A 26,725-nucleotide genomic window follows, 5' to 3' on the forward strand; every position below is an offset into this window, starting at 1 on the left:
CCTCATTGTGCTTGGAGTGGCGAGACTGGCAGCAATTCATAACTGTTGAACTATCAAAACCACTTGAGCAAGACCCTCAGAGCATGCCCCACATCAGGGACCTGGGGTGGGTGTGAGACCAGATGGGACTTCTCCCTTAATATTCCCCTTTACCTCAGATACATGAAGGAAACAATATGGAAATAATAGTCTTAACCACTTTCCTGTAGCCCTTGAACATTTTTACCCTAATTAATTATGTAAAGATTGTCAAAAATATAACAAAAAATGAAAAAAGCAAAAAAAAGAAAGAAAAATAGACAACTATGCTGCACTGGTACATTTAATACAAATTTGGCATTAACCAGGCCAGAATGCCCGCCAACCGTGGCTACTTTTTTCCCAGCAGTGTAACAGTTGCCTAGGTACAAGGCAGCCTACGCAGTTGCCTAGCACTGGGGCCATATATTCTCTGTAACACTGAAGATGTATTTAAACATACATTGGATGACTGGGTGATTTGTAATGCTGTAGTATCATATGGAAGGAAAAAAAATCATTGCTAATAAAACATACAAATAAAACCAGAAGCCAAGAACAGAAAACATCAGATTTCAAAAAGAGAGAAGTGGTTCAAAAAGAGAGAAGTGAAATCAATTCCAAACATCATAACTGGCTTTGAACTAAGAGATAACCTATCACAAAGGAAACAAAGAGTAGTGTTGCTTACATATAAGCAAGGTAGATAAGATACTAACAAAAGGCTGCAATGTGACTTTAAGGGGAAACAGAAGATATTTCTGACACCAAAAATCTACACATATGTACCTTATTCATTCAGAATGTGCTCAGTTTAGCTAAAAGCTTTGTTTGCACATAAATACGGTAACAGCAGAGACGCCTCATCCGGTGATTTAAAAAAATTTAACAGTAACATGAATTGGTCATTCTGCTTTATGTATTCTAGTATTTGTTTATATAAACATAAATAATACATTATTTTACTCTTTTATAACAAAAGATAGCATATGTATCCTGTTCTGTTTGTTATTTTTTTCATTTACCATCATATCCTTGAGATCTTCTTAGTATATAGCTTCCACAACCATTTTACACTCACATCATAGTATTTCAGTGCATGGAAGTCTCATGGTTTCCTCTCTTCAGTTCCTTACACAGTTACTCAGGTTGTTTCCAACCTTTTATTATGCTAACACACATTACATTGAATAACCGTGCATATCATGTCTATGTGAAAGTAGGAATGTCTATAGGAATAAATCCTCAAAGCAGCACTGCCAAGTCCATAATTTTTGATTTTTAGGAAAAAGTAGGATTAAGATTGTTCCTTTCCGGGCCAGGCAGCATGGCCTAGCAGCTAAGGTCCTCGCCTTGAACACACCGGGATCCCATATGGACTCCGGTTCTAATCCCAGCGGCTCCACTTCCCATCCAGCTCCCTACTTGTGGCCTAGGAAAGCAATAGAGGACTGCCCAATGCTTTGGGTTCCTGCACCCATGTGGGAGACCTGGATGAACCTCCTGGCTGCTGGCTCTGGATCGACACAGTACCGGCCATTGCACTCACTTGGGGAGTGAATGATTGGACAGAAGATCTTCCTCTCTGTCTTTCCTCCTCTCTGTATATTTGACTTTGTAAAAAAAAAAAAAAAAAAAATCTTTAAAAAAAAAAAAGATTGTTCCTTTCCTGGGTTAAGGTTTGAGTACATCGGTGGGTACTAATGACATGAGTTGAAATTGGGAACAAAGGATGAAAACTATGTTTTAGCACATAGAGAAAAGAATTTCATTTTGAACATACGGAGTTTAAAAAAGCTACGGAAAATTCAAGTCTATAGACTGAAAAACCTGAGGTTCAGTAGAGAGGTGCCTGGAGATATAGATCAAAGAATGACTAATTCAAGCATGATAACATACAGATGAAACCACTACTCAGGAGGCTCATATCTCATATGGGACTGCCAGCTCTCAATTCTGAGCTATGCCGCTGCTGGGGTGTTTTGTTTTGTTTTGTTTTGTTTTGCTTTGTTTTGTTTTGTTTTGTTTTTGGTCTTTTGTTTTTTGAAAATTGTACTGGTTCACTCCTCAAATAGCCAAAACAACTGGGAACTGAGCTGATCACATGCTAGGAGCTGGGAGCTTCTTCTGGGTCTCCCACACAAGTTAGGGCCCCAAGGCTTTGGGCCATTCTCCACTGCTTTCTCAGGCCATAAGCAGGGAGCTGAATCAGAAGTAGAGAAGCCAGAAGACGAACTATTGCCCTTAGGGGATGCCAGCACTTGCGGTAGAGGATTAGGCAGTTGAGCTAATGTGCTGGTCCCCAGCTATGCTGCTTCTAAAGCAGCTTCCTACTTAGGCATCCTGGAAGCAGTGGATGATCAACCAAATACTTGGCTGTAATGTTATACTTAACTGCAACCCAAATGGCAGACCTGGCTGGAGTTCCTGGCTCCTGGCTTTGTCGCTGCCCAGACCTAACTACTGCATGCATGTGGGGAGTGAATCAGTGGATGGAATCTGTATCTCTCTCTTTCTCCCTCCCCTATCGTTACTCTCTTTAAAATAAATACAGCTTTGAAAAAAAAATAGTTGGAAATTTGGGAGTGACAGAGGTGTCAGAGAGGTATATGCAGTAATGAGAGCAGATCTAAAAATTAATCCCAAAGTACATCAACTTTTCAGTCATCAGGGAAGGATATCTTCCAAAGATGACTAAGGAAGAAGATGAAAGAAGTCAGAGTGGGAAGAAGAGGCAGGGATGAGAATGGGAGGAGAATGTCAAATGTGCTGCCAATGAATTCAAGGAAAATAGGTTTCAAGAGAAAGTCTATGGCATCAAATTATAGCCAACAGAGTCAGGTTAGATAAGAACGGTGTTAGAAATTGGCCTGTGCCACCTCTGCTAAATCATAACCTCCCGGGGACAAAGTTTGTGTCCTTATATTCTCAATACATTTCTCTGTGATTCTACGGTAGTGGATATTAGTAATGAGCTATGCAAAGAAATGATCTGATGTCCATTTAAAATAAGAACCAAAACACATTTACCAGAAAGGAAATCTATAACCTTAGTTTCAAGAGAATAAAAGACATGAATTTAGGTTGCAAGCGGTTAGGAAGTGAATGGGTATTAAAGGAACTACAAATGATAAGAAAATACAGACAATCTGCCAGGAAATCTGGCTCTGAGAGAATGTGATAACCATAGTGGGGAAGGAAGATCAGGGGAGAAGCAGTATCAAAGCAGGATTTTTCTTTAAGGATGGGAGACACTTGAGCATTTAAATGCTAATGTAAACAAGACAGTAAAAAGGTTTTAAGAACCAGAAGGGGGTGCAATCAATTGAACCAAGTCCCCAAAGAGGAAAGAAGAGATGCCTGAGAAAACATGCAGCAATTAAATTAGTCCAAGATGTGAGGAAGATCAGCATGATACAATGACAGAAAGGAAAGTGGGAATGATGGATGCCTTCCAGCTGAGTGGATGAAAATCTAGCAATCAGATTGCTTCTATTGTCTCTGTGTTTTAAGGGAGGTAAGATGGTCTGCTAAGAATGAAAGGGTGAAATGAGGTTTTGAGAAGAAAAAGAAGATATCAAACAAAGAATAAGAGGGAGACCTAAGCTGAGGTTGTATGGCTTAGATCAGGATATAGTTTGGATGCCCACATTTCATATTGCTACACTGTTTTTGATCCAGCTTCCTGCTGACTCACATCCTGGGACACAGTTAACAACAACCCAAGTACTTGAAGCCCTATCACCATATAGAAAAATCTGGATATAATTCCAGGTCTCTGGTTTTTGACCTAGCACAGCTTGAGTTTTTGTGGGCATTTACCCAAAAAAATTGCCTATAAAAGATGTGGGCATCCTCCACTGTTGGTGGGAGTATAGCCTAGTGCAGCCACTATGGGGGCAGTATGGAGTGTGTTCAGACAACTAAACATTGATCTACTGCATGACCCAGCTAGTCCACTCCTGGGAATATACCTAAATGAAGTAAAATCTGCCTATGACAAAGCAACCTGCAGTCCTGTATTTATAGCAGCTAAATCTACAATAACAAAGAAATGAAAACAATTCAGAAGCCCATCAAAAGAGGAATGGATAAAAATCTGGTACATCTACTCTATGGAATGCTACATAGTCGTTAAAAAGAATAACTAGTACCAATTCAATATGGAGATCATTATCAGTGAAATAAGGCAGTGTCAAAAGGACAAATATCACATCTTCTCTGATACAAGACAAACTCCATGCAAAATATAAAATAAACAGATATATAGATAAATAAGTATATACAGACATTGTCACAGATGAATTTAATGGAGACTAGCATACTGGGAAGTGAATACATTGCTCTATACATTTCCAGTCCAAAATAAAAGGATTTCCAATGAAGCAATCAAACACACTTTGACAGTATGATACTACGTTTTTTATCTTTGCCTTTACCCACAATGTCATGACACAATTAAATAACAGAAAGTTAAACTTTTAACTGTATATACTACTTGTAACTGTTATACTACTGTTTGGACTTTACTGCTATGATAATATGAGGGAAAATGTTGAGAAGGGAAAATAGAAAAGGAGGAAGCGGGAGGGAGGGAAGAAAAAGAGTCCCCCCCTTTTTTTTTTAAAGATTTATTGATTTTACTACAAAGTCAGATATACAGAGAGGAGAAGAGACAGAGAGGAAGATCTTCCATCCGATGTTTCACTCCCCAAGTGAGCCGCAACGGCCGGTGTGTGCCGCTTCGAAGCTGGGAACCTGGAACCTCTTCCTCCAGGTCTCCCACGCGGGTGCAGGAACCCAAAGCTTTTGGCCATCCTCGACTGCTTTCCCAGGCCACAAACAGGGAGCTGGATGGGAAGTGGAGCTGCCGGGATTAGAACCGGCGCCCATATGGGATCCCGGGGCATTCAAGGCGAGGACTTTAGCCACTAGGCCATGCTGCCGGGCCCGAAAAAGAGTTCCTTTATCAACAACACTGTATCTTGAAAAATAATAAAAATAAATAAATGCCTATCAATAAATGAATGGATAATCCAATAGCTACTGCTATAAATGTAGTAGAATACTATTAAGTAATAAAAAGGAAATGGGGGACGGGGGCGGTGCCCGGGCCGGGAGGCGCGGCCGGAGCGCGGGCACCGGCGCCCTCGGGGTCCCTGCGGAGCAGCTGAGTCCCTGGGCCGGCTGGTCCCTGCACCGCTGGCTGTCCCGGGGCCCGGCGCGGGCGTGGCCTCCACCATGTACACCTTCGTGGTGCGCGATGAGAACAGCAGCTTCTACGCTGAGGTTTCCTGGCTGCTGCTCGCCACTGGCCACTGGAAGCGACTGTGGCGAGACAACCCCCTCTTTAACCTGATGCTGGGGGAGAGCAACCGGCTGCCCTTCGGGAGACTAAGTTAGGAGCCTGGGCTGGCACAGCTGATCAATTACTACGGGGGGGGGGGGGCGACAAGCTGTGCCGCAAAGCGTCCTTGGTGAAGCTGATCAAGACGAGCCCAGAACTGGCCGAGTCCTGCACGTGGTTCCCTGAGTCCTATGTGATTTACCCAACGACACTCAAGACCCCTGTGGCCCCAGCGCAGAATGGAATCCAGCTGCCAGTCAATAGCTCCAGGACAGATGAGAGGGAATTCTTCCTGACTTCTTACAACCAAAAGAAAGAGGATGGGGAGGGCAACGTTTGGATCGCAAAGTCATCAGCTGGTGCCAAGGGTGAAGGCATCCTCATTTCGTTGGAGGCCACGGAGCTTCTGGACTTCATAGACGCCCAGGGCCAAGTGCACGTGATCCAGAAATACCTCGAGCGCCCTCTGCTGCTGGAGCCGGGCCATCGCAAGTTCGACATTCGGTAACGCATCCAGGCCCTCAGCAGGCTGTGCTGTGTGGAGAGGACTGGGAAGTGCAAAGTGAGGGACTGGGGTACCTTGTTAAATACTTAGCAAGTGCTGGGTGGTGCAGCCGAACACAGCTGAGCTTCCCTACCTCATGTTCTGCTTTCCAAAGAGAGGAGCCTACATTACAAGCACCCCCGCCTCCCCTGCCGTGGCCCTGCCGCTTCATCTGGGTCCCACGTGTCAGAGATTTCCCGAGCATGCCTCGGCTTTGGCAGACCATAAGTTTCAAGCAGGCCACGATTCCAGCCTAGCACAGCCAGGCTTACCACCACATACGTATGTACATGGGGTGAGCGGCTCGCGGGCAGCTTCCTGATTTGCCGGAATCCTGGTTTGATGGCCCTCTTTTGGGATTGGGGGGGTTGTCCCAGGACTCTGAGAAGCGGATCTGGACCTCCTCAGTGCGCCATGGGGCTGGAGTGGGGGAGGAGCTAGGAGGATCCAGGCAGAGGCCTTAGCGCCTCAACCCCTGGGGCAGCCATGCTGCCTGGAGGGCTCGGGTTCCCCACCACGATTCCAGCCTAGCACAGCCAGGCTTACCACCACGTACGTACATACATGGGCTGAGCGGCTCGCGGGCGGCCAGTGCATCATTTGGCCCCAGGCTATGCCTGCTGGCCACCCGCGAGGAAGTTCTGGGATTTGATTTCTTTGATATGCTACATGAGTCGCTCCATGCTGAACCCACAGTTCTCTGAGAATGTGTATTAGTCCTTAAGATTCTCAATGGCAGTAAATCTTCCTCTGAAGAACCTGTAGTCACTTTATAGTGCAGATTGCCAACACCAGTTCCTTCAAAAGGCAAAATTCCGGGCTTGACCAGCAGGATACCCCATTACCTGATAGGATGAGGGATCAGCAGAGGGGTCACAGAAAGCAAGACTATGACATTGTCTGGCATTCGAGAACCATACTCGGGGCTAGAATGTGTCAGGTATGTGTGGATCAATCCCCGTGCAAACTCTGACCCCACTGGATGGTTTAGAAGGCCGGTGGAGTCTATGCAGGAGGCATGACAGTCTATGGGGCGTGCTGGGCTGACCCAGAGCAACCTCTGGCATACTTAACACTGGCTGGGAACAGGCCCTGTTGGGGAGCTTGGGGGAGACCTTGGCTGGGTGGAGCTTACCACTAAGGGGCACAGGAACTGGAAGGGGGATGAGTTCTGGTCGGGTCACAGTTGTAATCCCTTGGCACAAACATGGATTCGGACTTGACGCACCATGCCAGGTTAGACCGCAACACAGTTTGGTGCTCTGGAGGACCAGGGTAGATGTGGGACGGGCTCGGCTAGGTTTCAACCCCAACTGAGCCATGTATGAGCTATATGTGGGTATGGATGAGCCGTGGCTGGGCTGAAACTCTCAACAGCAGGAACCAGAATGGGTTGAAGAGCGGTGCTGGCCAAAGGACCTGCTGGTATGCGTGAAGCCTGACACCAGGAAGGGATCTGATGGAGGAATCTGAACAGTTCCTCTGACAAGACACTGACCCTACGAATAAACGCAGAAAGTATGGAGGTAAACAACCCAGAAGAGGCTTTGGAAAGTGACCCACTGGCATACATTTGGCGCGGGTTGGGAGCAGACGAGGCTGAGTCAGTTCACGTTATCCACTGGCAAATCCGAGCGCTGGAACTGTGTGGGGGCCTGGCCAGGTTTGGTTGAGATAAAAACAGTACAAAACACAAAATGCCAAGGTGAAATGGCCTGTGCCAGTAGGGAATGCAGCACCCAACCAGCACACCTCCCACTGGTTTAGGTGAGGGACGAGTGTGTGATGGGCAGAGCCGGGAAGAGCTGCAATACTCATTGGTTCCAATGGAGGTCAGGGCTCAGAATAGAACCAACCCAGGGGTTACAACCACCAGCTGATTGGAGTGATGGACTGTGGCGGGCACTGTGCTTACTAGTAGTGCATGTAGGAGCCTAGACTGGGAACACCTCAGAGTTTCTTTGGGGATTCCCCTGAACAAAATGGAGGAATCAAAACATTAACCAAGAAAAGATAGAAGATGGAGTAGATCAATCAACCACCTCAGCTATATGTTTGCAGCGAAAAACTGGACAAGGGGAAACTCTAAGATGGACTATGTCAATCAGTGGACTCTGCACCAGTCTCATCGTACCTGGACTGTTGCTGATGATATGTTGGAGCTTCTAATTGATCGAGGTGACGCTCTGCTGGCTCTGCCTTCAAACCTGAGAGGGCCTCCCTAAGAGGCCGTTGAACTTGACTGGACAGTGGGATGCTGGACTCTGTATGGTGTGAGCTTGTAATTAGGGAATCCCAACGGAACCTGAGCTGTGGTTATGCATCAAGGTGAAGGAATTCACCATGGGGGAAGGGTTGGGGGTGAAGGGGGGAGAATCCCAGTACCTATGAAATTGTGTCATGTAATACAATGTAATTAATGAATAAATGAATAGAAAAAAAAGAAGTAATAAAAAAAGTTTCAAGCAAAAAAAAAACCAAAAAAAAACAAAAAAAAGGAAATGGACTACAGACACTTGCAGAAATAGGGTGAATCTTAAACTGATAACAATTCTAAAAGAAATCAGATCCCTGACAATGACACCTATGACAAAAACCTATATGATTAAATTATGCAGAGTTTCACAGAGATGGAACTAATCTACAAGCACAGTGACAGAAGGCCACTGGTTGTCTCCGGACAAGGGACAATGGAGGAAAAGAGGCAAGCATTACAAAGATGAGTATGTGGACCCGGCATGTTAGCGTAGTGGCTGAAGTCTTTGTCTTGCATGCACTAGGATCCCATATGGGTGCTGGTTTGTATCCCAGCTGCTTAACTTCCCTTCTAGCTCCCTGCTTGTGGCCCTGGGAAAGCAATGGAGGCCCAAGGCCTTGGAATCCTGCACCCATGATGTGGGAGACCAGAAGAAGGCTTCTGTGTCCTGGCTACTGGCTCCAAACTGACTCAGCTCCAGCCGTTACAACTGCTTGGGGAGTAAACCAGTGGATAGAAGATCTTTCTGTCTCTCCTTCTCTCTGTAAATCTGCCTTTCCAATAAAAACAAATAAACAAAAACAAAAAAAGACAACTATGTAAACTTTTGAAGGTGATGGTTATTTTTATATTCATTGTGGAAATGGATTTATGGTCTTTACGTATGTTGTCACTTAACCAATAGCACACTTCAAATACATACATTTTCTTGTATCACATGTTGTTAAATGAGACCAAGAACAGACATTGCTGTGTGGAGCTTTTTTCAGAGCAATTAGAAAGAAGAAAGAAAATTGAGAACATTCCGATGAATGTACCTTAAAATAATTATTCAAAATCTAAAATTGCCAGCAAGAAATTCTGACAGAAGGGAATTGATGAAACAAAAATAAAGTAAAATAAATTAAAGGAAAATTTGGAGTAGGAAGAATAAATGAATGAGAAAACTTAGTGGATAGGAAACTGTAGCTTTATGGTGGTAATTCAAAATTTCAGATACAAATTAAATCTGGATGAAAAGAATCAAGTTACAGGACCCAGCCGAGTAGCCTAGCAGCTGAAGTCCTTGTCTTGAATGCACCAAGATCCCATATGAGTGCCAGTTCTAGTCCTGGCAGTCCCACTTCCATTCCAGCTCCCTACTGTAGCCAGGGAAAGCAGTTGAGGATGGCCCAAAGCCTTGGACCCTGCACCCGCATGGAAGCCTGGGAAATGGCTCCTGGCTTCAGATCGGCTCAGCTCCGGCCATTGCAGCCACTAGGGGAGTGAATCAGTGGGCAGATCTTCCTCTCTGTCTCTCTTCCTCTCTGTATATCTATATATCTCATTTTTAAATAAAATAAATAAATAAATACATCTTAAAAAAAGAAATTACAATCTTAGGACAGAGTCATCCCATATAAGCCACCAATTTGAATCTTGACTGTTTGTTTCACTTTCCATTCAGCTTCCTGTTAATTTCCTTGGAAAAGCAGTGAACACCACCCAGTTGTTTAGGCCCCTGCACCAATGTGGGAGAACAGGAAGAAACTCCTGGCTCCTGGTTCTGGCCTTGCCCAGACAATGGATAAAGAGCTCTGTCTCTCCCTCTCTGTAATTGTGCTTTTCAAATAAGTAGCATAAATCTTAAAAAAAAAAAAAAAAAGTTATCCATTTGTAAACTGCTGTTTGCCTAGTGAGATTTTCCTCATAAACTTTTTATAATGCAGCAATGATTTCATCATTCTTCTATCAACAACATAAATGTAATGCCTGGTCTTGCTTCCATTTTAGCAGAATTCATGTTCTAATAACATGTTTTATCCTATTTGTGCCTCAAAATACATCTGCTTGTACATCTTATAAAAACTTCTTAGTTTGAAGCAAAGCATTTCAAAAAACATTGAATAGTTTTCTCCTAATGTTCATTTTTCCATCAACTTTGTGAAGTCCCATAGTAGCCCCCCTCTCCAAGTTTTTGCTAATACACTTCCCTCTTCCAAACTTTCTCTGGCTAAGTTTATCTCAACCATTGGAAGGTGGCTGACAAGTCACCTCTAGGAAGTTTACCCTCATTTTCCTGGGAGAAGCTAGGTGCTTCTTCTTAAATACTATAATTGGTTGTTTTTATTTCTCTCTTTCCCTGTAACTAATATTCTTGAGAGTAGAGATGACCTCTTCTGCACTTATGTGTCCCAAATGCCTTAGCAAAGTACCTCGCATACAATAAACACTCACTATTCGATGGCCGGATAGGTGGATATCACCTTCCTACTGGCAACTACAAGGCTACGAAGATTAATAAAATAAACAATCTCATTCTTCAAGTGGGATTCTGTCATCTGGCAGAGTGACCTGCAGCTCTACAAGTATCCAACATACAAAAGACTAATTCACTTGAACCACTGTGAGCATTCAACTGTGAGAATTGTTCTCACAGGTAAATCCTACAGGTAACAGAGAAAATTCAGAATAGGCAGATTTGAATGCTAAATCACTGGCATTTACTGAAATCAGAAGTACAAAATAATGTTTTAAATCCTTTAAGCTGTTCCACCTTACCTCACTGTGTCTGATTTTATAACATATTTTACACTCTATACACTACTCAGATCAAATGGCTTTCATAATCTCAGAAATTTGACTTGCTCAGTTTATCACTGTTCCTCAATGTCTGACATTTTAGTGTTCTATAGTTTAAACATCTATGTTCAATCCAGATAAAGAGAAATAATGTCGAAGTTAAAATGCCAGAAATCAGAGAATATAGTTATATAATATGTATGGTAGGAAAATGTAACAATCTTCAAATGAAAAAAAAATACTAAGGTTGTAAAGATAATTTCTGGCTTATTTCTAATGAATTTTTCTTTGAAAGGCAGACATGATAAAATTACTAAGAGATGATGAAAATCAGAAAAAGTATGCCCAAACGAATTTAGAAGTACTGATCTATGCTACAGTGGACAGATACACTCAAGTGGGTTTCTTCCCAAGAATTTTGTAATAATTGCAAAATAATAAATATCCTCTTTTCTAAATTGTCATCTCCAATAGTAAGTAACACCATAAAGTATTAAAAATAAGCTTTGTATCTTAAATTTTAAACTTCATTGAAAAAAATCTTGTTTTCCTGCAGCATATCACTGTTTTTCAGATAAATCAAGTAGTAACATTGAGCTGTGAACAAACTATCACTCATTCCAGTTTTCTTTTTTACGCCCATTGAACAATTAATTATATTTCAAATTTACTTTAAAATAAGTTAATATGGAGAAGAATGAGACAACATCATTACTAGCCAATTCCCAAACCATCAATATCTTATTTTGAGTCACAATGACCTTATGTGTAATGCATTGCAATTCCAATAACATTTCTTAGAAAAATCTTAAACCAGTTCATCAGCTTTTTATCAAGGGGAAAAATCATTATAAATTCGATTGAAATACAGCCTAAATGAAGTAGAACAGCCCAGAGAACACAGTCAAGAAATGCTCAATTTAAAGATTATGAAAACTATCAATTTTAGAAAAGAATGCTGTAATTCAACACTCAGTGGCCTACTGCTGTCCACATTTAGCATATACTGTAAATTCACAAAACTAAGCACACTGTCTTATACCACACAGTCAATTCAAACCACATCATATGATCTTTTAAATCACTTGCATTTACCTTAATTTTTATTTCTAAGACATGGTTCTACCAAGACAAAACTTACTTTCATTTATATAATATATATTCTGGACATGGGTAAGTTTTTGTTAATCAAATTCATAAAAAGGATACTTTGCTGATTTTATTAGTTCTATATTAACAATGAAGAATATTCCACTTGAAGAAATTATCTCGTTTCTTAAAGAAATAAGCCTCCCTCTTTATTTAAAAAAAAAAAAAGGTAATCATCACTTCAGATTTAACAAATTTAAAGGAAAGAAAAGTATCTCAATAACTTTTTCCTAAATGTTTTGAATTAAAGTTTTGGTTATCCAAGAACACATAATACATACAATATGAAACTACAGTGATTCAATGTTTGGAGTTAAATAATGTCAACTATCTGGGAAGACTCAATCCCAGAAGCCCTACCAATTCTAACTAGCAAAAACGTCTTTAGTATGGACAAGATGAATTTTCCTCAAGTTAGCCAATCAACTGATCATGTGTGAAATGGAAAGTGAATTAGAAGAGAAAAATACAACATTATAATAAGAAAATTGTTATAAACCATTATAACAAGAAAAATGGCAGTTGACAACAACAAATGAGAAATTGCACAATACAAAAGATCAAAATACACAAGATCTGATGATACATACTGAAGCATCATCTATAGATGAAATAACATGGCATCTGGGATTTCCTTCCAAACAATCCAAGGTTAGGCAGGACCAGATAAAGGAGACAGGAATAGGAGTTCGGCCATACATAAAATGTTGGTTAGAATAGCATCCTCACAGCACCTAGGTTGATTCCCGATTTCCTAGCTCCCGATTTCAGCTTTCTGCCAAGGACACTATTGCAGGAGACCTAGATTACTTCCTCGTCTCTGGCTCTACCCTGCCCAACTATTGTAGGCATTTGGGAAGTGAATAAGATGAAAGTATTCTCTGTCTCTATTCCTCCCCAGAGAAAAACAATAATTTAAAAAGGAACGATGGATAAGTGAAACAAACTTGATCATGTATGGCTGATTATGGAAAACAGATGATGAAAGGAAATTTATCAAAGCATTCTCTTTACTTAAAAAAGAATTAAGCATTAAATATCCTTGAATATTATAATAAGGTTATAAGTTGGTATGTAATGCCTAAAGGCCTTTGTTCTGTTCCCCGTCTTGCAAGATTATTCCTATAGAATGACATGCATTATACCTTCCCTTATCTCTGTTATCTCCTGTCTCCCAAACTTCCCCTTTCCCTCTTAATGTCTAGGTATTTTTTTCATTCTTTGCCTGCCTCTGAAATTTGGAGAACCCCAATGTCCTTGTTTATTCAAACTACGGTCAATTGCAAGGCCTTACTACATCCATTTGCTGATATCTTCAATGTGCCATTTTTACCCCATCTCTCAGGAGTACCAAAGGTTTAGGTTTTGTTATTGTTTTGTTTTAGATTTATTTATTTGTCTGAAAGGTGGAGTTACAGAGAAGGAGAATAAGAGACAAGGCCTGGCCTTGTCTCTAGTAGCCCAGTGGCTAAAGTCCTCACGCTGCATACACTGGGATCCCACATGGGCACAAGTTCATTTCCCGGCAGCTCCACTTCCCATCCAGCTCCCTGCTTGTGGCCTGGGAAAGCAACAGAGAATGGCCCAAAGCTTTGGGATCCTACACCTGCGTGGGAGACCCAGAAGAAGCTCCTGGCTCCTGGCTTCGGACGAGCTCAGCTATGGCCATTGTGGCTACTGGGTGAGTGAATCAGCGACTGGGAGATCTTTCTCTTTCTCTCCTTCTCCCTTTAAATATGCCTTTCCAATAAAAATAAATAAATCTTAAAGAGGTGGGGGGGGAGAAAGAGAGAGAGAGAGAGAGAAGGACAGAAAGAGAAAGAATTTTGCACCTGTTGGTTCACTCCACAAATGGCCACAACAGCCAAGGCTGGGACAGAATGAAGCCAGGAACCTAGAACTCCACTGGGTGTTAGAGGCCCAGTCACTCAGGCTGGCTTCTGCTGCTTTACAGGAACATTAGCACAGAGCCAGTCTGAAAGTGGAATATTCAGAACTAGAACTGGTATTCATATTAGATGCTGGCTGCAGCTTAGCTAGCTGAGTTCACAACACTGCCCCCCCCCTAAAAAAACTTCTTTCTTTCTTTTTTTTTAAACTTTATTTATTTTTAAAAATGTAAAAAGAGGAGGAGACACAGAGAGGAAGATCTTCCGTCCGATGATTCACTCCCCGAGAGACTGCAATGACCAGCGCTGCGCCAATCCGAAGCCAGGAGCCAAGAACTTCCTTCCAGGTCTCCCACACAGGTGCAGGGTCCCAAGGCTTTGGGCCATCCTCTACTGCTTTCCCAGGCCACAAGCAGGGAGCTTGATGGGAAGTGGCGCTGCCAGGATTAGAACCAGCGCCCATATGGATACCAGCGTGTTCAAGGCGAGGACCTTAACCATTATGCTATCATGCCAGGCCCAAAAAACTTATTGCTAATGCTTCACATTACATGTAGTACTTTGATAAATAAAAGACCCCTCAAATTCTACTACATCTTCTCTCTCTCTCTCTCTTTTCTTTTTTTTTTAATTTACTTTATCTGAAAGGCAGAATGACAGAGGAGAGTAGTGAGGAAAGACAAAGAGAAATCTTTTGTCTACTGAATTACTCTAGAAATGGCAGCAATAACTGTACTGGTCCAAGCTGAAATTAGGATCCTGAAACTCCACCTGAGTATCCTCATGTGAATGGTAGGAGTCTAGTACATAGGTTACCATCTGCTGCTTTCTTAAGTGCTTTAGTAGGGAGCTGTAGAGGATGTAGAGCAGCCACAACTTGAACATGGCGTGTTGGCATCACAAATCTGTGGCTTAACCCACTGCACCTCAGTACCAGCTCATACTACGTACGGCCTCTCCCTAGGATTTTCAACTTTGCTTAAAGTAGATTTCCTACTACTATATTAAATTCAATAATACTATATCCAAAATGTAATTCATAATCTTTCTCTATATATCCCTGCCAAAAGCAGTAGCTCTCCTTACAACACTCCTAATTCTGCTAATGCTACTGAGTTAATCAGGTCTCAAACTCCCCACCTCAAACTCCTGGGCTCTATCTTTCCTCACATCCTTTCAATTCCAGGCTTTCCTATGTCTACAGCTAAAAGCCTTCTTTAGTTCTTACTACCTCATTGTTTGGACTATCATCAGGCATCCTTACTTTCCTTCTCCTGGTCTCATCCAATTCCAATACAGCACAATAAGTTGGCAGATGAACGTCACCAAAAACAATCTCTAATTATTTCAGTCCCCATACTCAAAAATCTTTAATGATGCTCCTCTGCGAGTTAACTCAATCTAAATCCTCTAACCATGTACCCGTTTATATCACCTAAGCCCCAGTCAAACTGGACTCTATGCTTTCTTATCTATTCCTCAAAAAGGTATCCTTTTCCTCCTGATAACTTCTACAGCTAACGGAGGTTCCATTTCCTCGGTCGTATACCGACTATTTAAGAGTATAAGCCATATATTAATATTTCTCCCCTCAGGCTCTGTAGCGCAATGGACAGCGCATTGGACTTCTAATATTTCCCCCCTCAGAAAATAACACATTAAACAGTGTTTGTAAAGGAAGAAAAGAAAGACTTCAGAAGAAAACCAGATTGCACAGAGCTAGCATTGCAATTCTCTTTCCTACAGATAATAGTCTTTTCAAAATGAGCACATAAGACAAAGTGTATTTATTACCTGTTATTACATTTATATCTGGGTACTCTTTTTCACACAAACCAACAGCTTTGCTATCCCTCTCAAAAGCCTCTCGAAGTTCTTTCTTGACTGCTGCCGAACCACATAACCGATACAGGCCTACTACCTAGAAATAAAATTATGGCCACATTATGGTGAACTTGACAATATAAATATGTAACAATATAGTAAGTCACATAAACTAGGCAAGCAATATGTTCTGATGACATTTAGTTAAAATACCTCAAGTCACTTTCAAAAATTTACTATAAACTGAGATACAGTGATAGATTTAAAGAAAACATCACACCATTAATAATGAAACTGATTTCTATGAAGCTATCTTAAGCAAATACCTCATCTTTCATTCTCTATATTGAATCAATATTTCCATGCCCCTTCACATCTTTTCTTCTAGTCTGAACTAATACAGCACAGCGATTAAACATGGGTTTTAGGGGTCACAAAGTCCCATTCTGTCACTCCTTCCTTGGTGAATTTGGGCAAGTTATTTAATCTCTTTAAACCTCAATTTCTATATCCAAATAACAAACACACACTTGCAAATAAGATTCCAGTATACAATTTGTATAAAGCTTTGTAGGAAAAAGAAAAAAAGATTCTTAGGAAGAAATAAAAGCATGTATATGGTTATTTCTCAAATTAATTGATTATAAAGTGATGAAAGAAATTTCATTAAAACATATACTAAAACAAACAAACCAAAAAACCTCTAGTTCAAATTTACCTAGGGTGCACAGACATTGCTCACCCCACCAAGATAAATATGCAAAGATTTACTTTTTAAATACTGTTAGTTCCTACAGGTTTTAAAATATTAAGAAGTTCACTACAAACACAAAGAGGAAATCAGCATGATCTCTGTAAACAGAAAAAAACCTGATCACACTACCAGAACTGTTTTAAAGAATAAAACTTCACCAGAGTTAAGGATAGCAAGTGGCTACCATCTACACTTTCACACCAAAGACCTTTCATAGTTAGGAAGTTAAAGCACCTTGAATTGAGTGAGGTTTTGGAAAAATGATTTCCAGACAAAAATGAAGTAAGAACAATATGTCAAGGATTTGAATAGCAGTCATTATAAAGTGATATAAATGTCTCAGAGTAAGGAGTGTGCAGATGATACATCTAGCTTTATCTATCAATCATTCAAGAATTAACAGAATGCACCAGAAGAAGTAAGATTCAATCTGGAAAAATGATAACAAAGGACATAGGGAAATGTCATCCAAAAATATTTAAGATGCTAAGCTGTAAATATTAACAAAAAGACAGTTAACGGACCTTAAAACTGTTGCTAAGAGATGGTATTATTCAGGTACTGGAACATTTAAAAAGGATCAACATATTAAGGGAAATCAACTAAAATGAAAATTCAAATTGCCTATTTTATTCACATTCCTGACACATTCCCATTAAAAACATATGTTATATTCTTATATATATCATCTCAAGAAAGGCATAGAAAAAAGGCAGATGAACCAAAAAATAAAACTAGAATATTTAATAGAATCAAAGGAAATGCTTCCAGAATGAAAGAAACTAATTTGGTCATAACCCTTCTGATACATGTACATTTAAGTGTCATTAAAACCATGATAGGTTGTATCCCCTCAAACCTGAAACAGATAAAACCTAGAACAAATGAAAGGATTATTATTTCTTTTATTTTGTAAGTCTTAATTAGTGGACCATGATATCTCAAAAATATGAAATTACAAATAAAATTTTAAAGGTGATCAAAAAATCTAATACACTTATTTAAAGGAAAGGATATTTTAGGACGTAACTAATTTCAAATGCTGAATTTTATACTCTCAATGCCTCAGAGAATCTCAACTGCACTGTTAAACATGTTTTCCTGGTACTTAGAGTAAATGATAAAAATCTTTACGCAAGCTTCTGTTTATAAGTATCTCAGAAAACATTCTATATAAAAGTACAGTGCAATTGAGTTTCATATTTTAATACTCACTATTAAAGTTTAATAATTGGTTTTAAATTCTAATTTCTGAAATCTACACTACCTAAAAAAATGGAAGAAAAATGGAGAAGTTCAAGAAAAGTAACTGACCAAAAACAGAATTAGAAAAGAAAGCCCTTGTTCTCATATGAACAACAAAAACCAGAGATGAACTCATGTATTTGAGTTAGAAGAGGTTCAAAACATAAAAATTGTTCCTTCTGTATAATTATTTTAAGTTAAAAAGAATTTTCAAACTTTTAGCTGCCTTACAGAGATTAATTGACTTGCCCAACTTCACACAGTTAAGTAACACTGAGGAAAAACTAAAATTTAGGTCTTTTGCATTTTAATAAAAATGACACTAAATTATACTGATTATTAAAATTCAAAGGGTATTATTATAAATACAGAAATCACATTTCACCTTCTGTCATATATACTCTCCTCTCTTCAAAGCCAAATTCTGGCAGAATCAAAGGATAACTAATTCAAAAATATGATTTTAAGGATAACACATTTCATAAACAAATCTAATAATTTTACCTTAGAATAATATCCCCAAGTCAATTGTCATTAAACATATACTCACACTATGTACATATATTAAAGCAAATAAAGGAAGCAATGATCTACCAACTGGCTAACATGTATATATTTTGCTACAAATAATACTAGATTTCGTTTTTGTTTTAACGGGATGCCTTTGCCTTTTAAGAAAAGTGAGATACGTTCTTAGTAGGATTTCTCCTCTTACTCCACATTATTCCACAATAAAGAGACAGACAAGCATATGCCTTCCAATGAGTGGGACTGAGAGTAGGAGTGAAGCAGGGTTATAGAGTTCGCTATTGCAACTTTCTCCCTTTGGAATGTCAAACCATGCAGAAACATTTCTTATATGAATTTGTCTTTGCCTATGTTATCAGCTCAGGCTTATCCTAGGAATGTTAGCATAAAGCAACTTTGACCTTATGAGACCCATGCAGCTCTGTGTCAAAACATTCACCGTGCAGCCATCTAGCATATTTTCAGTCACTGACAATAGAGGTGAAGGTGTCAATTATAACCAGGCAGCAGTGGCATTAAAATAAAGAAGAGTGATGAGGAAATGTCCAAATTACTTTTTTTACTTTATCTTGAATTACTTCACCAAGACTCACAATGAATTAGTAAATAAGTTAGTAAAGAAACAGAATAAAGCAATACCTGACAGCCCCTCTTTTCAATTTCCATGATACATTTCTGTATCAGAAGTGGCACCATCAGTCCTACATTCTCTTTTTCCACAACTTTTCGAATATCAACACCAAATATTACTGATTCTCGGTTCTGATCCAGTCCATGAAGAGAATTCTCCCATTGTTCCATAAGAGTCACTTTCACATAAATAAGACCTCTAGGTTCCAATTTAACTGCCAATTGATGTGTCTTTGTCACTCTGAATAAGGTGGGCAGGACAACAGTTCCATGGCAACACACTCGGTTTCTTCTTGGAGTAGGTTCCCAACTAAATACCACTAGTTTCAAATGCTGTGCATTTTCAATTTCTATGTTGAAAGTGTGATCCATGTCTAAAAATGTTGTTCGACATGTGAGTAAAGCTGTTCTTGCCTTGTTCACTGAATCTACCTGAATTGCACAAAAGACATCTTTTGAGTCTACCCTGGGGGGTTTTAAATCCTCAGCACCATAGAAATGCACACTCATGAGGCCAGATATATACTGCGAACACTTTGGCTGATCAGAAAAACTGTAATGCCGAAAAGCATCAATGTCTATTTCATTTTTGTTACAAGTAGTTGGAATTATTTCTCTTCCTTTTCCAAATTTATTTTCAGAGCCATGCTTGCTAGATTTAGTTACAAGTTCAGGTGAGTCTCCATCACTGAGGTAACCACCTTTGCAGGAATACTTAGAACTCACAACGCTTTTCTTCTGGTAGCTGTGCTGAGAAGTTACACTGGTATCAAGATGGTACCGGCTTATAACATTTCTCTTTGCAACTGTGGTTGTATTCCCAGAAGGCAGAATAACAGTGTGATGAATTTCTTGACAGTTACATTTGGACAAGGAAGCAGTATTATCTGGACCATTTACATAATTCAAGGTTCCCCTAACACTCAGTTTTCGGCTAAATTCTGGCAACTTTTTCATTTTCATAGAAAGTTTCCTCACAGTCCGTGGAGATTTTATTTTATCTGGTAAAGACCAATTAATTGAACTGCTTTTCTTTACAGGGCTAGGGCTTGGAGAAGATGGTTCTGTAATTCCCAATTCAGTCCTATTTGTAGCAGCTAGGATACCAGGACCTTAAAAGAAAAAGAAAGAAAAGGAAGATATTATAAAGTTATATGTTTTAATTTCTACTTTTATTCCTACTTTATAAACCACTGACTAAACAGGCTCTCAAACAGAAAAAAAAATACATTATCTTGTTTCATTTCAATGAAGAGATTAAATACTCAGGTCAATTTCCATTTACCTCTTCAAGAACAATAGCACGGGGGCTGGCATTGTGGTACAGTGGGTTGGTCTGCTGCCAATGATGTCAGCATCCTATACAAGTGCTGGTTTGAGTCCCAGCTGCTCTGTTTCCAATCCATCTCCCTGAGAATGCACCTGGGAAGCAGTGGGAGATGGCCTAATTGCTTGAACTCCACCACCCATATGGAAAACAGGATGAAGTTCCACACTCCTGGCTTCAGCCTAGCCCAGCTCTGGCCAGTGTAGCCATTTGGTGAGTGAACCAGCAGGGGGATGCCCCTCTCTCCCCCTCAACTCTGTCTTTCAAATAAATAAGTCCTAAAAAAAAAAAATCATCAAGGATCTCCATGCTGCTTAATGTTGGGAGAAGTAGCTCCTTCTCCATCTGCTATTCTGAAAATCTCCAGCATGAGTACAAGTTCCTTTTAAATCCTTCCCATAGGAACCCGCTTCAGTGAGTGTGACATTTTATGTCTTTAACAGTGTGTGTCAAAGGAAACTAAGAAAACTTCTCTGCATTAATACATTTATTTTAAACATAAATTCCCCCTTTAGTAGCAGAATATTGATTCTATATTTACAATCCTCTAAAACTAAATGTTATCAAGCCGTGCTGGTCTCATGGGGTTGGTGCAATGGCTGGCATCCCATAAGGGTGCTGGTTCGAATCCCAGCGACTCTGCTTCCAGTCCAGCTCCCCGATCATGGCCTGGGAAAGCAGTGGAGAACGGCCAAGGCATTAGGTCCCTGCACCCATGTGGGAGACCAGAAGTTGGTCCTGCCTCCCAGTTTCAGATCAGCCCAGCTCTGGCTATTGCAGGCATTGGGGAGTGAAACAAAAGACAGAAGATATCCTCTCTCTCTCTCTCTCTCTCTCTCTCTCTCTCTCTCTCACACACACACACACACACACACACACACACATAACTGCCTTGAAGTAAAATAATCAGCCATTTTTTATTTATTTGCTTATTTATTTATTTTTTATTTACTTATTTTCATTGGAAAGGCAGATATACAGAGAGGAGGTGAGACAGAGAGGAAGATCTTTTGTCCAATGATTCACTCCCCAAGAGACCGCAACAGCTGGAGTTAAGCCAATCCGAAGCCAGGAGCAAGGAGTCTCTTGCGGGTTTCCCACACAGGTGCTGAGTCCCAAGGCTTCGGGCTGTCCTCAACTGCTTTCCCAGGCCACAAGCAGGGAGCTGGATGGGAAGTGGAGCTGCCGGGATTAGAACCGGCACTCATGGGATCCCAGCGCGTGCAAGGCGAGGACTTTAACCACTACGCTATCACACCGGGCCCTAAACCACATTTTTAAAAAGTTTCAAAACAGGGCCCAGCATGGTGGCCCTCGCCTTGAATGTGCCAGGATCCCATATGGGCGCTGGTTATAATCCCGGCGGCCCTGCTTCCCATCCAGCTCCCTGCCTGTGGCCTGGGAAAGCAGTCGCCTGGGAAAGCAGTCAAGGATGGCCAAAGCTTTGGGACCCTGCACCTGTGTGGGAGACCTGAAAGAAGTTCCTGGCTCCTTGCTTCAGATCAGCACATCTCTGGCCACCGCAGTCACTAGGGGAGTGAATCATTGGATGGAAGATCTTCCTCTCTGTATATCTGATTTTGCAATAAAGATCAATAAATCTTAGAAAAAACTTTGAAAACAAGACAATTTCTTTTTCTAAAATTCTCTGAGAAGGGTTGATGGCTGTGGTGCATCAGATTAAGTCATTGCAACACAGAAATCCTGTAAGTTGTCCATTTGAAACCTGACTGTTCCAATGCCAGTCCAGCTACCTGTTAATATACCTTGGAAAGCAGTAATACATGCCCATTACTTCGTCCTGGCCACTCAAGTAGGAGACCCAGATGGAGTTTCAGGCTCCTGGCACAGCCATTTGGGGAATAAACCATCAGCTGGGAGATCTCACTCTTTCTCTTCTTTCTCTCTTTCTCTCTCACTTTTTAAATAAATAAATTTTGGGGGAAAAATCTACGAGAATATGTCAATGAAGATTATATGGTCAACAAGAAATCTGAACACAAAATACATCTAACTAGATAATTTTCAGAACTGTTATAACATTTTTTCTTATTTGTGCTTTACTTTTGTTTTAACCTTGTGAAAATATTCACTGCATAAAACTTCAAAAGCTAGTCTTTACTACATTCAGTGTAATAGACAACACTACAGAAATACAAAAAGCTTCCATATAATTGTCAAATATATCAAAATATACAGAGTAACACATTGAAATGGTTTTTAATTTTTCTGTGTAAAACATAGCTTTATTCTTTGATGAATTTAAAAATCTTTCATGTTTACCCCAGTTTCTAAAAATATAAAAATGTACAAATAAATCATAACTTGAACCACTTATCTAGAGATTAACCACTGTGAATATTTTGGTGATAACATTAAAAAACTTAGTATTTATAAATTGTTAATACTTTCTCTGATTAAACAGCAATGCCAGACATTTACTTGAGCTACCTGCTATGCACCAACCCTCTTTTTAATTTTTATTGCTATTTATCTTCATTTTATCTGAAAGGCAGAGACAAAAAAAGATCTTCCATCTACCGGTTCACTCCTCAATTTTAGTCAGGAATGGGGCAGGCTGAAGCAAGGAGTCCAGAATTCAAAGCAGGCCTCCACCTTCAATGCTAGGGACCCGAGGGCTTGTACCATTATCACATGCTGCCTCCTGTGACGTCACTGCCATAAATTAAGAAAAAGAGGAAAGGGGGCCCAAAACAGGCCCTCACTATGAGACGCAGGTGCCCCAAGTGATGGCAAATTCTGTGCAAAGCACCTGCTCCCAGACCCTCATTTACTTCTCAAGGTAATTCCATGAGTTAGGTACCATTAGCACTCCATTCCTCAGATGAGGAAAAGGCATCTAAGATTACAAACTTGGTAAATGGCAATACCAGAATTCAAATATAAGCATTGACTTCCAGAGCTATGGTCCTCAACACTACACTTCCAGCCTCTAATCTTCTAAACATTTTTTTCTGCCCACATATACACATTACATCAATTGTAAACCTCTATTATTAAGAAGCTAAAGCAAGCCAACAAGGATATGAAGGATTGCTCAGCATCATTCATTTTCAGGGTAATGCAAATCAAACCCACAACTGCCTCATCCCAGATAGAACAGTTATCAACTAAGTACACAAAAATCAAATACTTGCAAGAATGTGGAAAAAAGGGAACTTTTATACATTGCCAGGAAACATTACATAGGTGTTTAAAAAAAACTGAAATAGAGGTGGGCATTGCAGGCTAGTGGGTTAGGCAGCCACTTTGGACAACTGCTTTCCATATCAGTAGCCTGGGATTAAGTCCCACCTCTGCTTCTGATCCAGCTTCTTGCTATCAAAGGCAGCAGACGATGTTTCAAATGCATGGGTTCCTGTCACCCATGTAGGAGACCCAGATGGATCTTGTAACCTGGGAAGGCGGTAGAGGACAGCCCAAAGCCTTGGGACCCTGCCCTCACAAGGGAGACCCTCAAGCAGATTCTGGCTCCTGGCTTCAGATCAACTCAGCTCTGGCCGCTGCAGCTGAACCAATGAATGGATGATCTTTCTGTCCATATCTCCTTTCTCTGTAACTCTACCCTTCCAATAAAAATAAGCAATTTTTTTAAAAAAATAGTAATGATAAGCAAGACAATTCTATTTAAGTTTCAAATTCCTTTTCTTTTAACCAAACAATAGAGGTCTATTTTCGAATTTAAGAGAAACATCTTCTATAATCAAAGACGGAGTAAAACCAGGTTTTGATTTTCACAGTTTGAAGTTCTAAAACCATATAGGTTAAAAAAAAGTAGTCATCAAATTCACTTTTACAGTTTTTTTTTTAAAGTTTATTTAATTGGAAAGTCAGACATACAGAGAGCAGGAGAGACAGAGAGGAATATCTCCCATCCGCTGGTTCACTGCCCCCCAGTAGCCATAATGACCAGAGCTGAGCCAATCCGAAGCCAGGAGCCAGAAGCTTCCTCTGGGTCTCCCACACGGGTTGCAGGGTCCCAAGGCTTTGCTTTCCCAGGCTGCAAGCAAGGAGTTAGATGGGAAGCAAGGCCACCAGGATATGAACTGATGCCCATATGAGATCCTGGTGCTTGTAAGACAAGGACTTTGGCCACTAGCCTACTGCGGCTGGACCCATCAGTTTCACTTTTAAACATGAACTTATTCATAATACATTTTCAAAATAATAAAGCAAAATTAAAATACTGTCTAAAATCTAACATTATAGAATTTTACATAATCCCAATAAATAAATCATCTAATATTCCAATTATTTAAGACCCAAATAAACATTTCATACAACTATTTCTTAGGGGCAAAGATCTAATAACTTTAATAGCAGAAGCTAATTTATATAGCACTGCATTTCACAATTAAAACAAGAAAATGTGTGTCAGGCAGTTAGCCTAGTGATCAAGATGCTGGTTAGAACACCAGTTTCCCTTATCTAACACCTGGGTTTGACATCGAATTCCTGCTAATGCAAACCCTGGAAGGCAGCAGTGATGGCCTAGCCGGTTGTGCCTGTGACACTCCCATCTGGATAAAGTTCCCAGTGGCCAATTTCCAATTGTCCCAGCCTTAGCCACTGCAGGCATCTGGGCTATCTTCTACTTTTCCCAAGCCATGAGCACTAAGCTTGATCAGAAATGGAACAGACACAACATGAACCTGCACCCACAGAAAATACTGATGTCAAAAGTTGTGGCTTGGGCCCAGCGGCGTGGCCTAGCGGCTAAAGTCCTTGCCTTGAATGCCCCGGGATCCCATATGAGCACTGATTCTAATCCCGGCAGCTCCACTTCCCAGCCAGCTCCCTGCTTGTGGCCTGGGAAAGCAGTTGAGGACGGCCCAAGGCTTTGGGACACTGCACCCGCGTGGGAGACCCGGAAGAGGTTCCTGGTTCCTGGCATCGGATCGGCGCAGCACCGGCCCGTTGCGGCTCACTTGGGGAGTGAAACATCGGATGGAAGATCTTCCTCTCTGTCTCTCCTCCTCTGTGTATATCCAGCTTTCCAACAATAATAAAATCTTTAAAAAAAAAAAAGTTGTGGCTTATCCCACTACACAACACTGGCCTCGTAAAAAAAGTAACACTTTAAGTTAAAAAATGTGTTTATTTACTTTAAAAGACAAGGGTTGGTTCTTGCTATGCCACTTCCAATCCAACTTTCTGCTAAAGCATGCTGAGAGAAGGCAGATGATGGCCCATTTGGTTGGACCTCTGCCATCAACATGGGAGACTCAAAGGCGTTCCACGTATCTGGTTTTACTTGACTGTTGCAGGAATCTGGGAAGTAAAGCGGCAGATGAGGATCTCTCTTTCACTCTGAGTAGTTAAAAATAAACATTTTTTTAAAGTCAATAGATTGATACCTTTATTGAAAACACTAATGTAATATTCTCTCCTGTACCCCTTTCTATGTGACCTAGTGACAAAGAAGTAGTTTCTTTGTAGAGAAAGGACTATTTTAAGCATGCCCACTGGGTTTCTCTGTTAAGCAATGAACATGAAAAAGAGTGTTTGATAAACTGGACAAAGCATCCCCTTGTACTGCAAATTGTAGTATAACACTACTGGTTTCTCAGTCTAAGACATTCTATAGTAACCAGAGTCCTGTTACAAATGTCTGTTTTGTTTCAGGATAGAAAAGCTACCCTGTATATTAAACTGTTCTGGATTGTATTAAATCATTAAGATATTCAGCATTTTTTAAATAAGTAAACAAATTCATACTGAAGCCCTTAACTGATTATTAAACTGAAAAATACTATACATTAACAATTTTTATTGCAAACAAGACTGAATGCACTGGAACAAAAATTCTGCTTTTGCAAACTACAGAGGCAATTAAAACCAGACTAATCAAGTCAGAGATCAATTAATTATGAAAAAGTATAAAACAAAAATATTTATATTTATGAATCAGGCTGATCAGTGAAACTGGTCCATTCCTTCAGCATGTAGAACAGTAATGGCACATAAGTAGGAACTCATTTCGTTTTAAATAAATTAATTAATCAACAAATTTTCAGTTGCCCCATAAACCAGTAAGCCCTTTAGGAAATACAATACAGGAATTACCAATACTAGTTACCAGCCATAAAGGCCCAGTAATTATACTACTGATTAAACTTTTTTTTTAAGATTTATTTATTGTTATTGGAAAGGCAGGTATTCAGAGAAGAGGAGAGACAGAGAGGAAGATCTTCCAATAGTTCACTCTCCAAGAGGCCACAATGGCTGGAGCTGAGCCAATCCGAAGCCAGGAGTCTCTTGCAGGTCTCCCATGCGGGTGAAGGGGTCCCAAAGCTTTGGGCCATCCTCGACTGTTTTCCCAGGCCACGGCCAGGGAGCTGGATGGGAAGCAGAGCCGCTGGGAATTGGAACTGGCACCCATATGGGATCCTGGCGCATTCAAGGCAAGGA

The 26,725-nt window shown here is 40.4% G+C and overlaps 1 protein-coding gene and 1 pseudogene across 1 annotated transcript in view; one reads left to right on the forward strand and one right to left on the reverse strand.

Moving 5' to 3' along the window:
- SYDE2 (synapse defective Rho GTPase homolog 2) overlaps window positions 1-26,725 on the reverse strand; it is a 52,776-nt gene that overhangs the window by 11,267 nt on the left and 14,784 nt on the right. The window contains exons 3-4 of the mRNA XM_058658758.1: window positions 18,976-20,078; window positions 15,780-15,906 (exon numbers count right to left, since the gene is read on the reverse strand). Coding sequence (XP_058514741.1) covers window positions 15,780-15,906; window positions 18,976-20,078 — 1,230 coding nt within the window. The remainder of the gene's footprint in view (window positions 1-15,779; window positions 15,907-18,975; window positions 20,079-26,725) is intronic.
- LOC105941632 (tubulin--tyrosine ligase-like) lies at window positions 5,260-5,873 on the forward strand (annotated as a pseudogene).

The sequence above is a fragment of the Ochotona princeps genome, chromosome 2, assembly GCF_030435755.1.
Source record: "Ochotona princeps isolate mOchPri1 chromosome 2, mOchPri1.hap1, whole genome shotgun sequence".
Lineage (NCBI taxonomy): Eukaryota > Metazoa > Chordata > Mammalia > Lagomorpha > Ochotonidae > Ochotona > Ochotona princeps.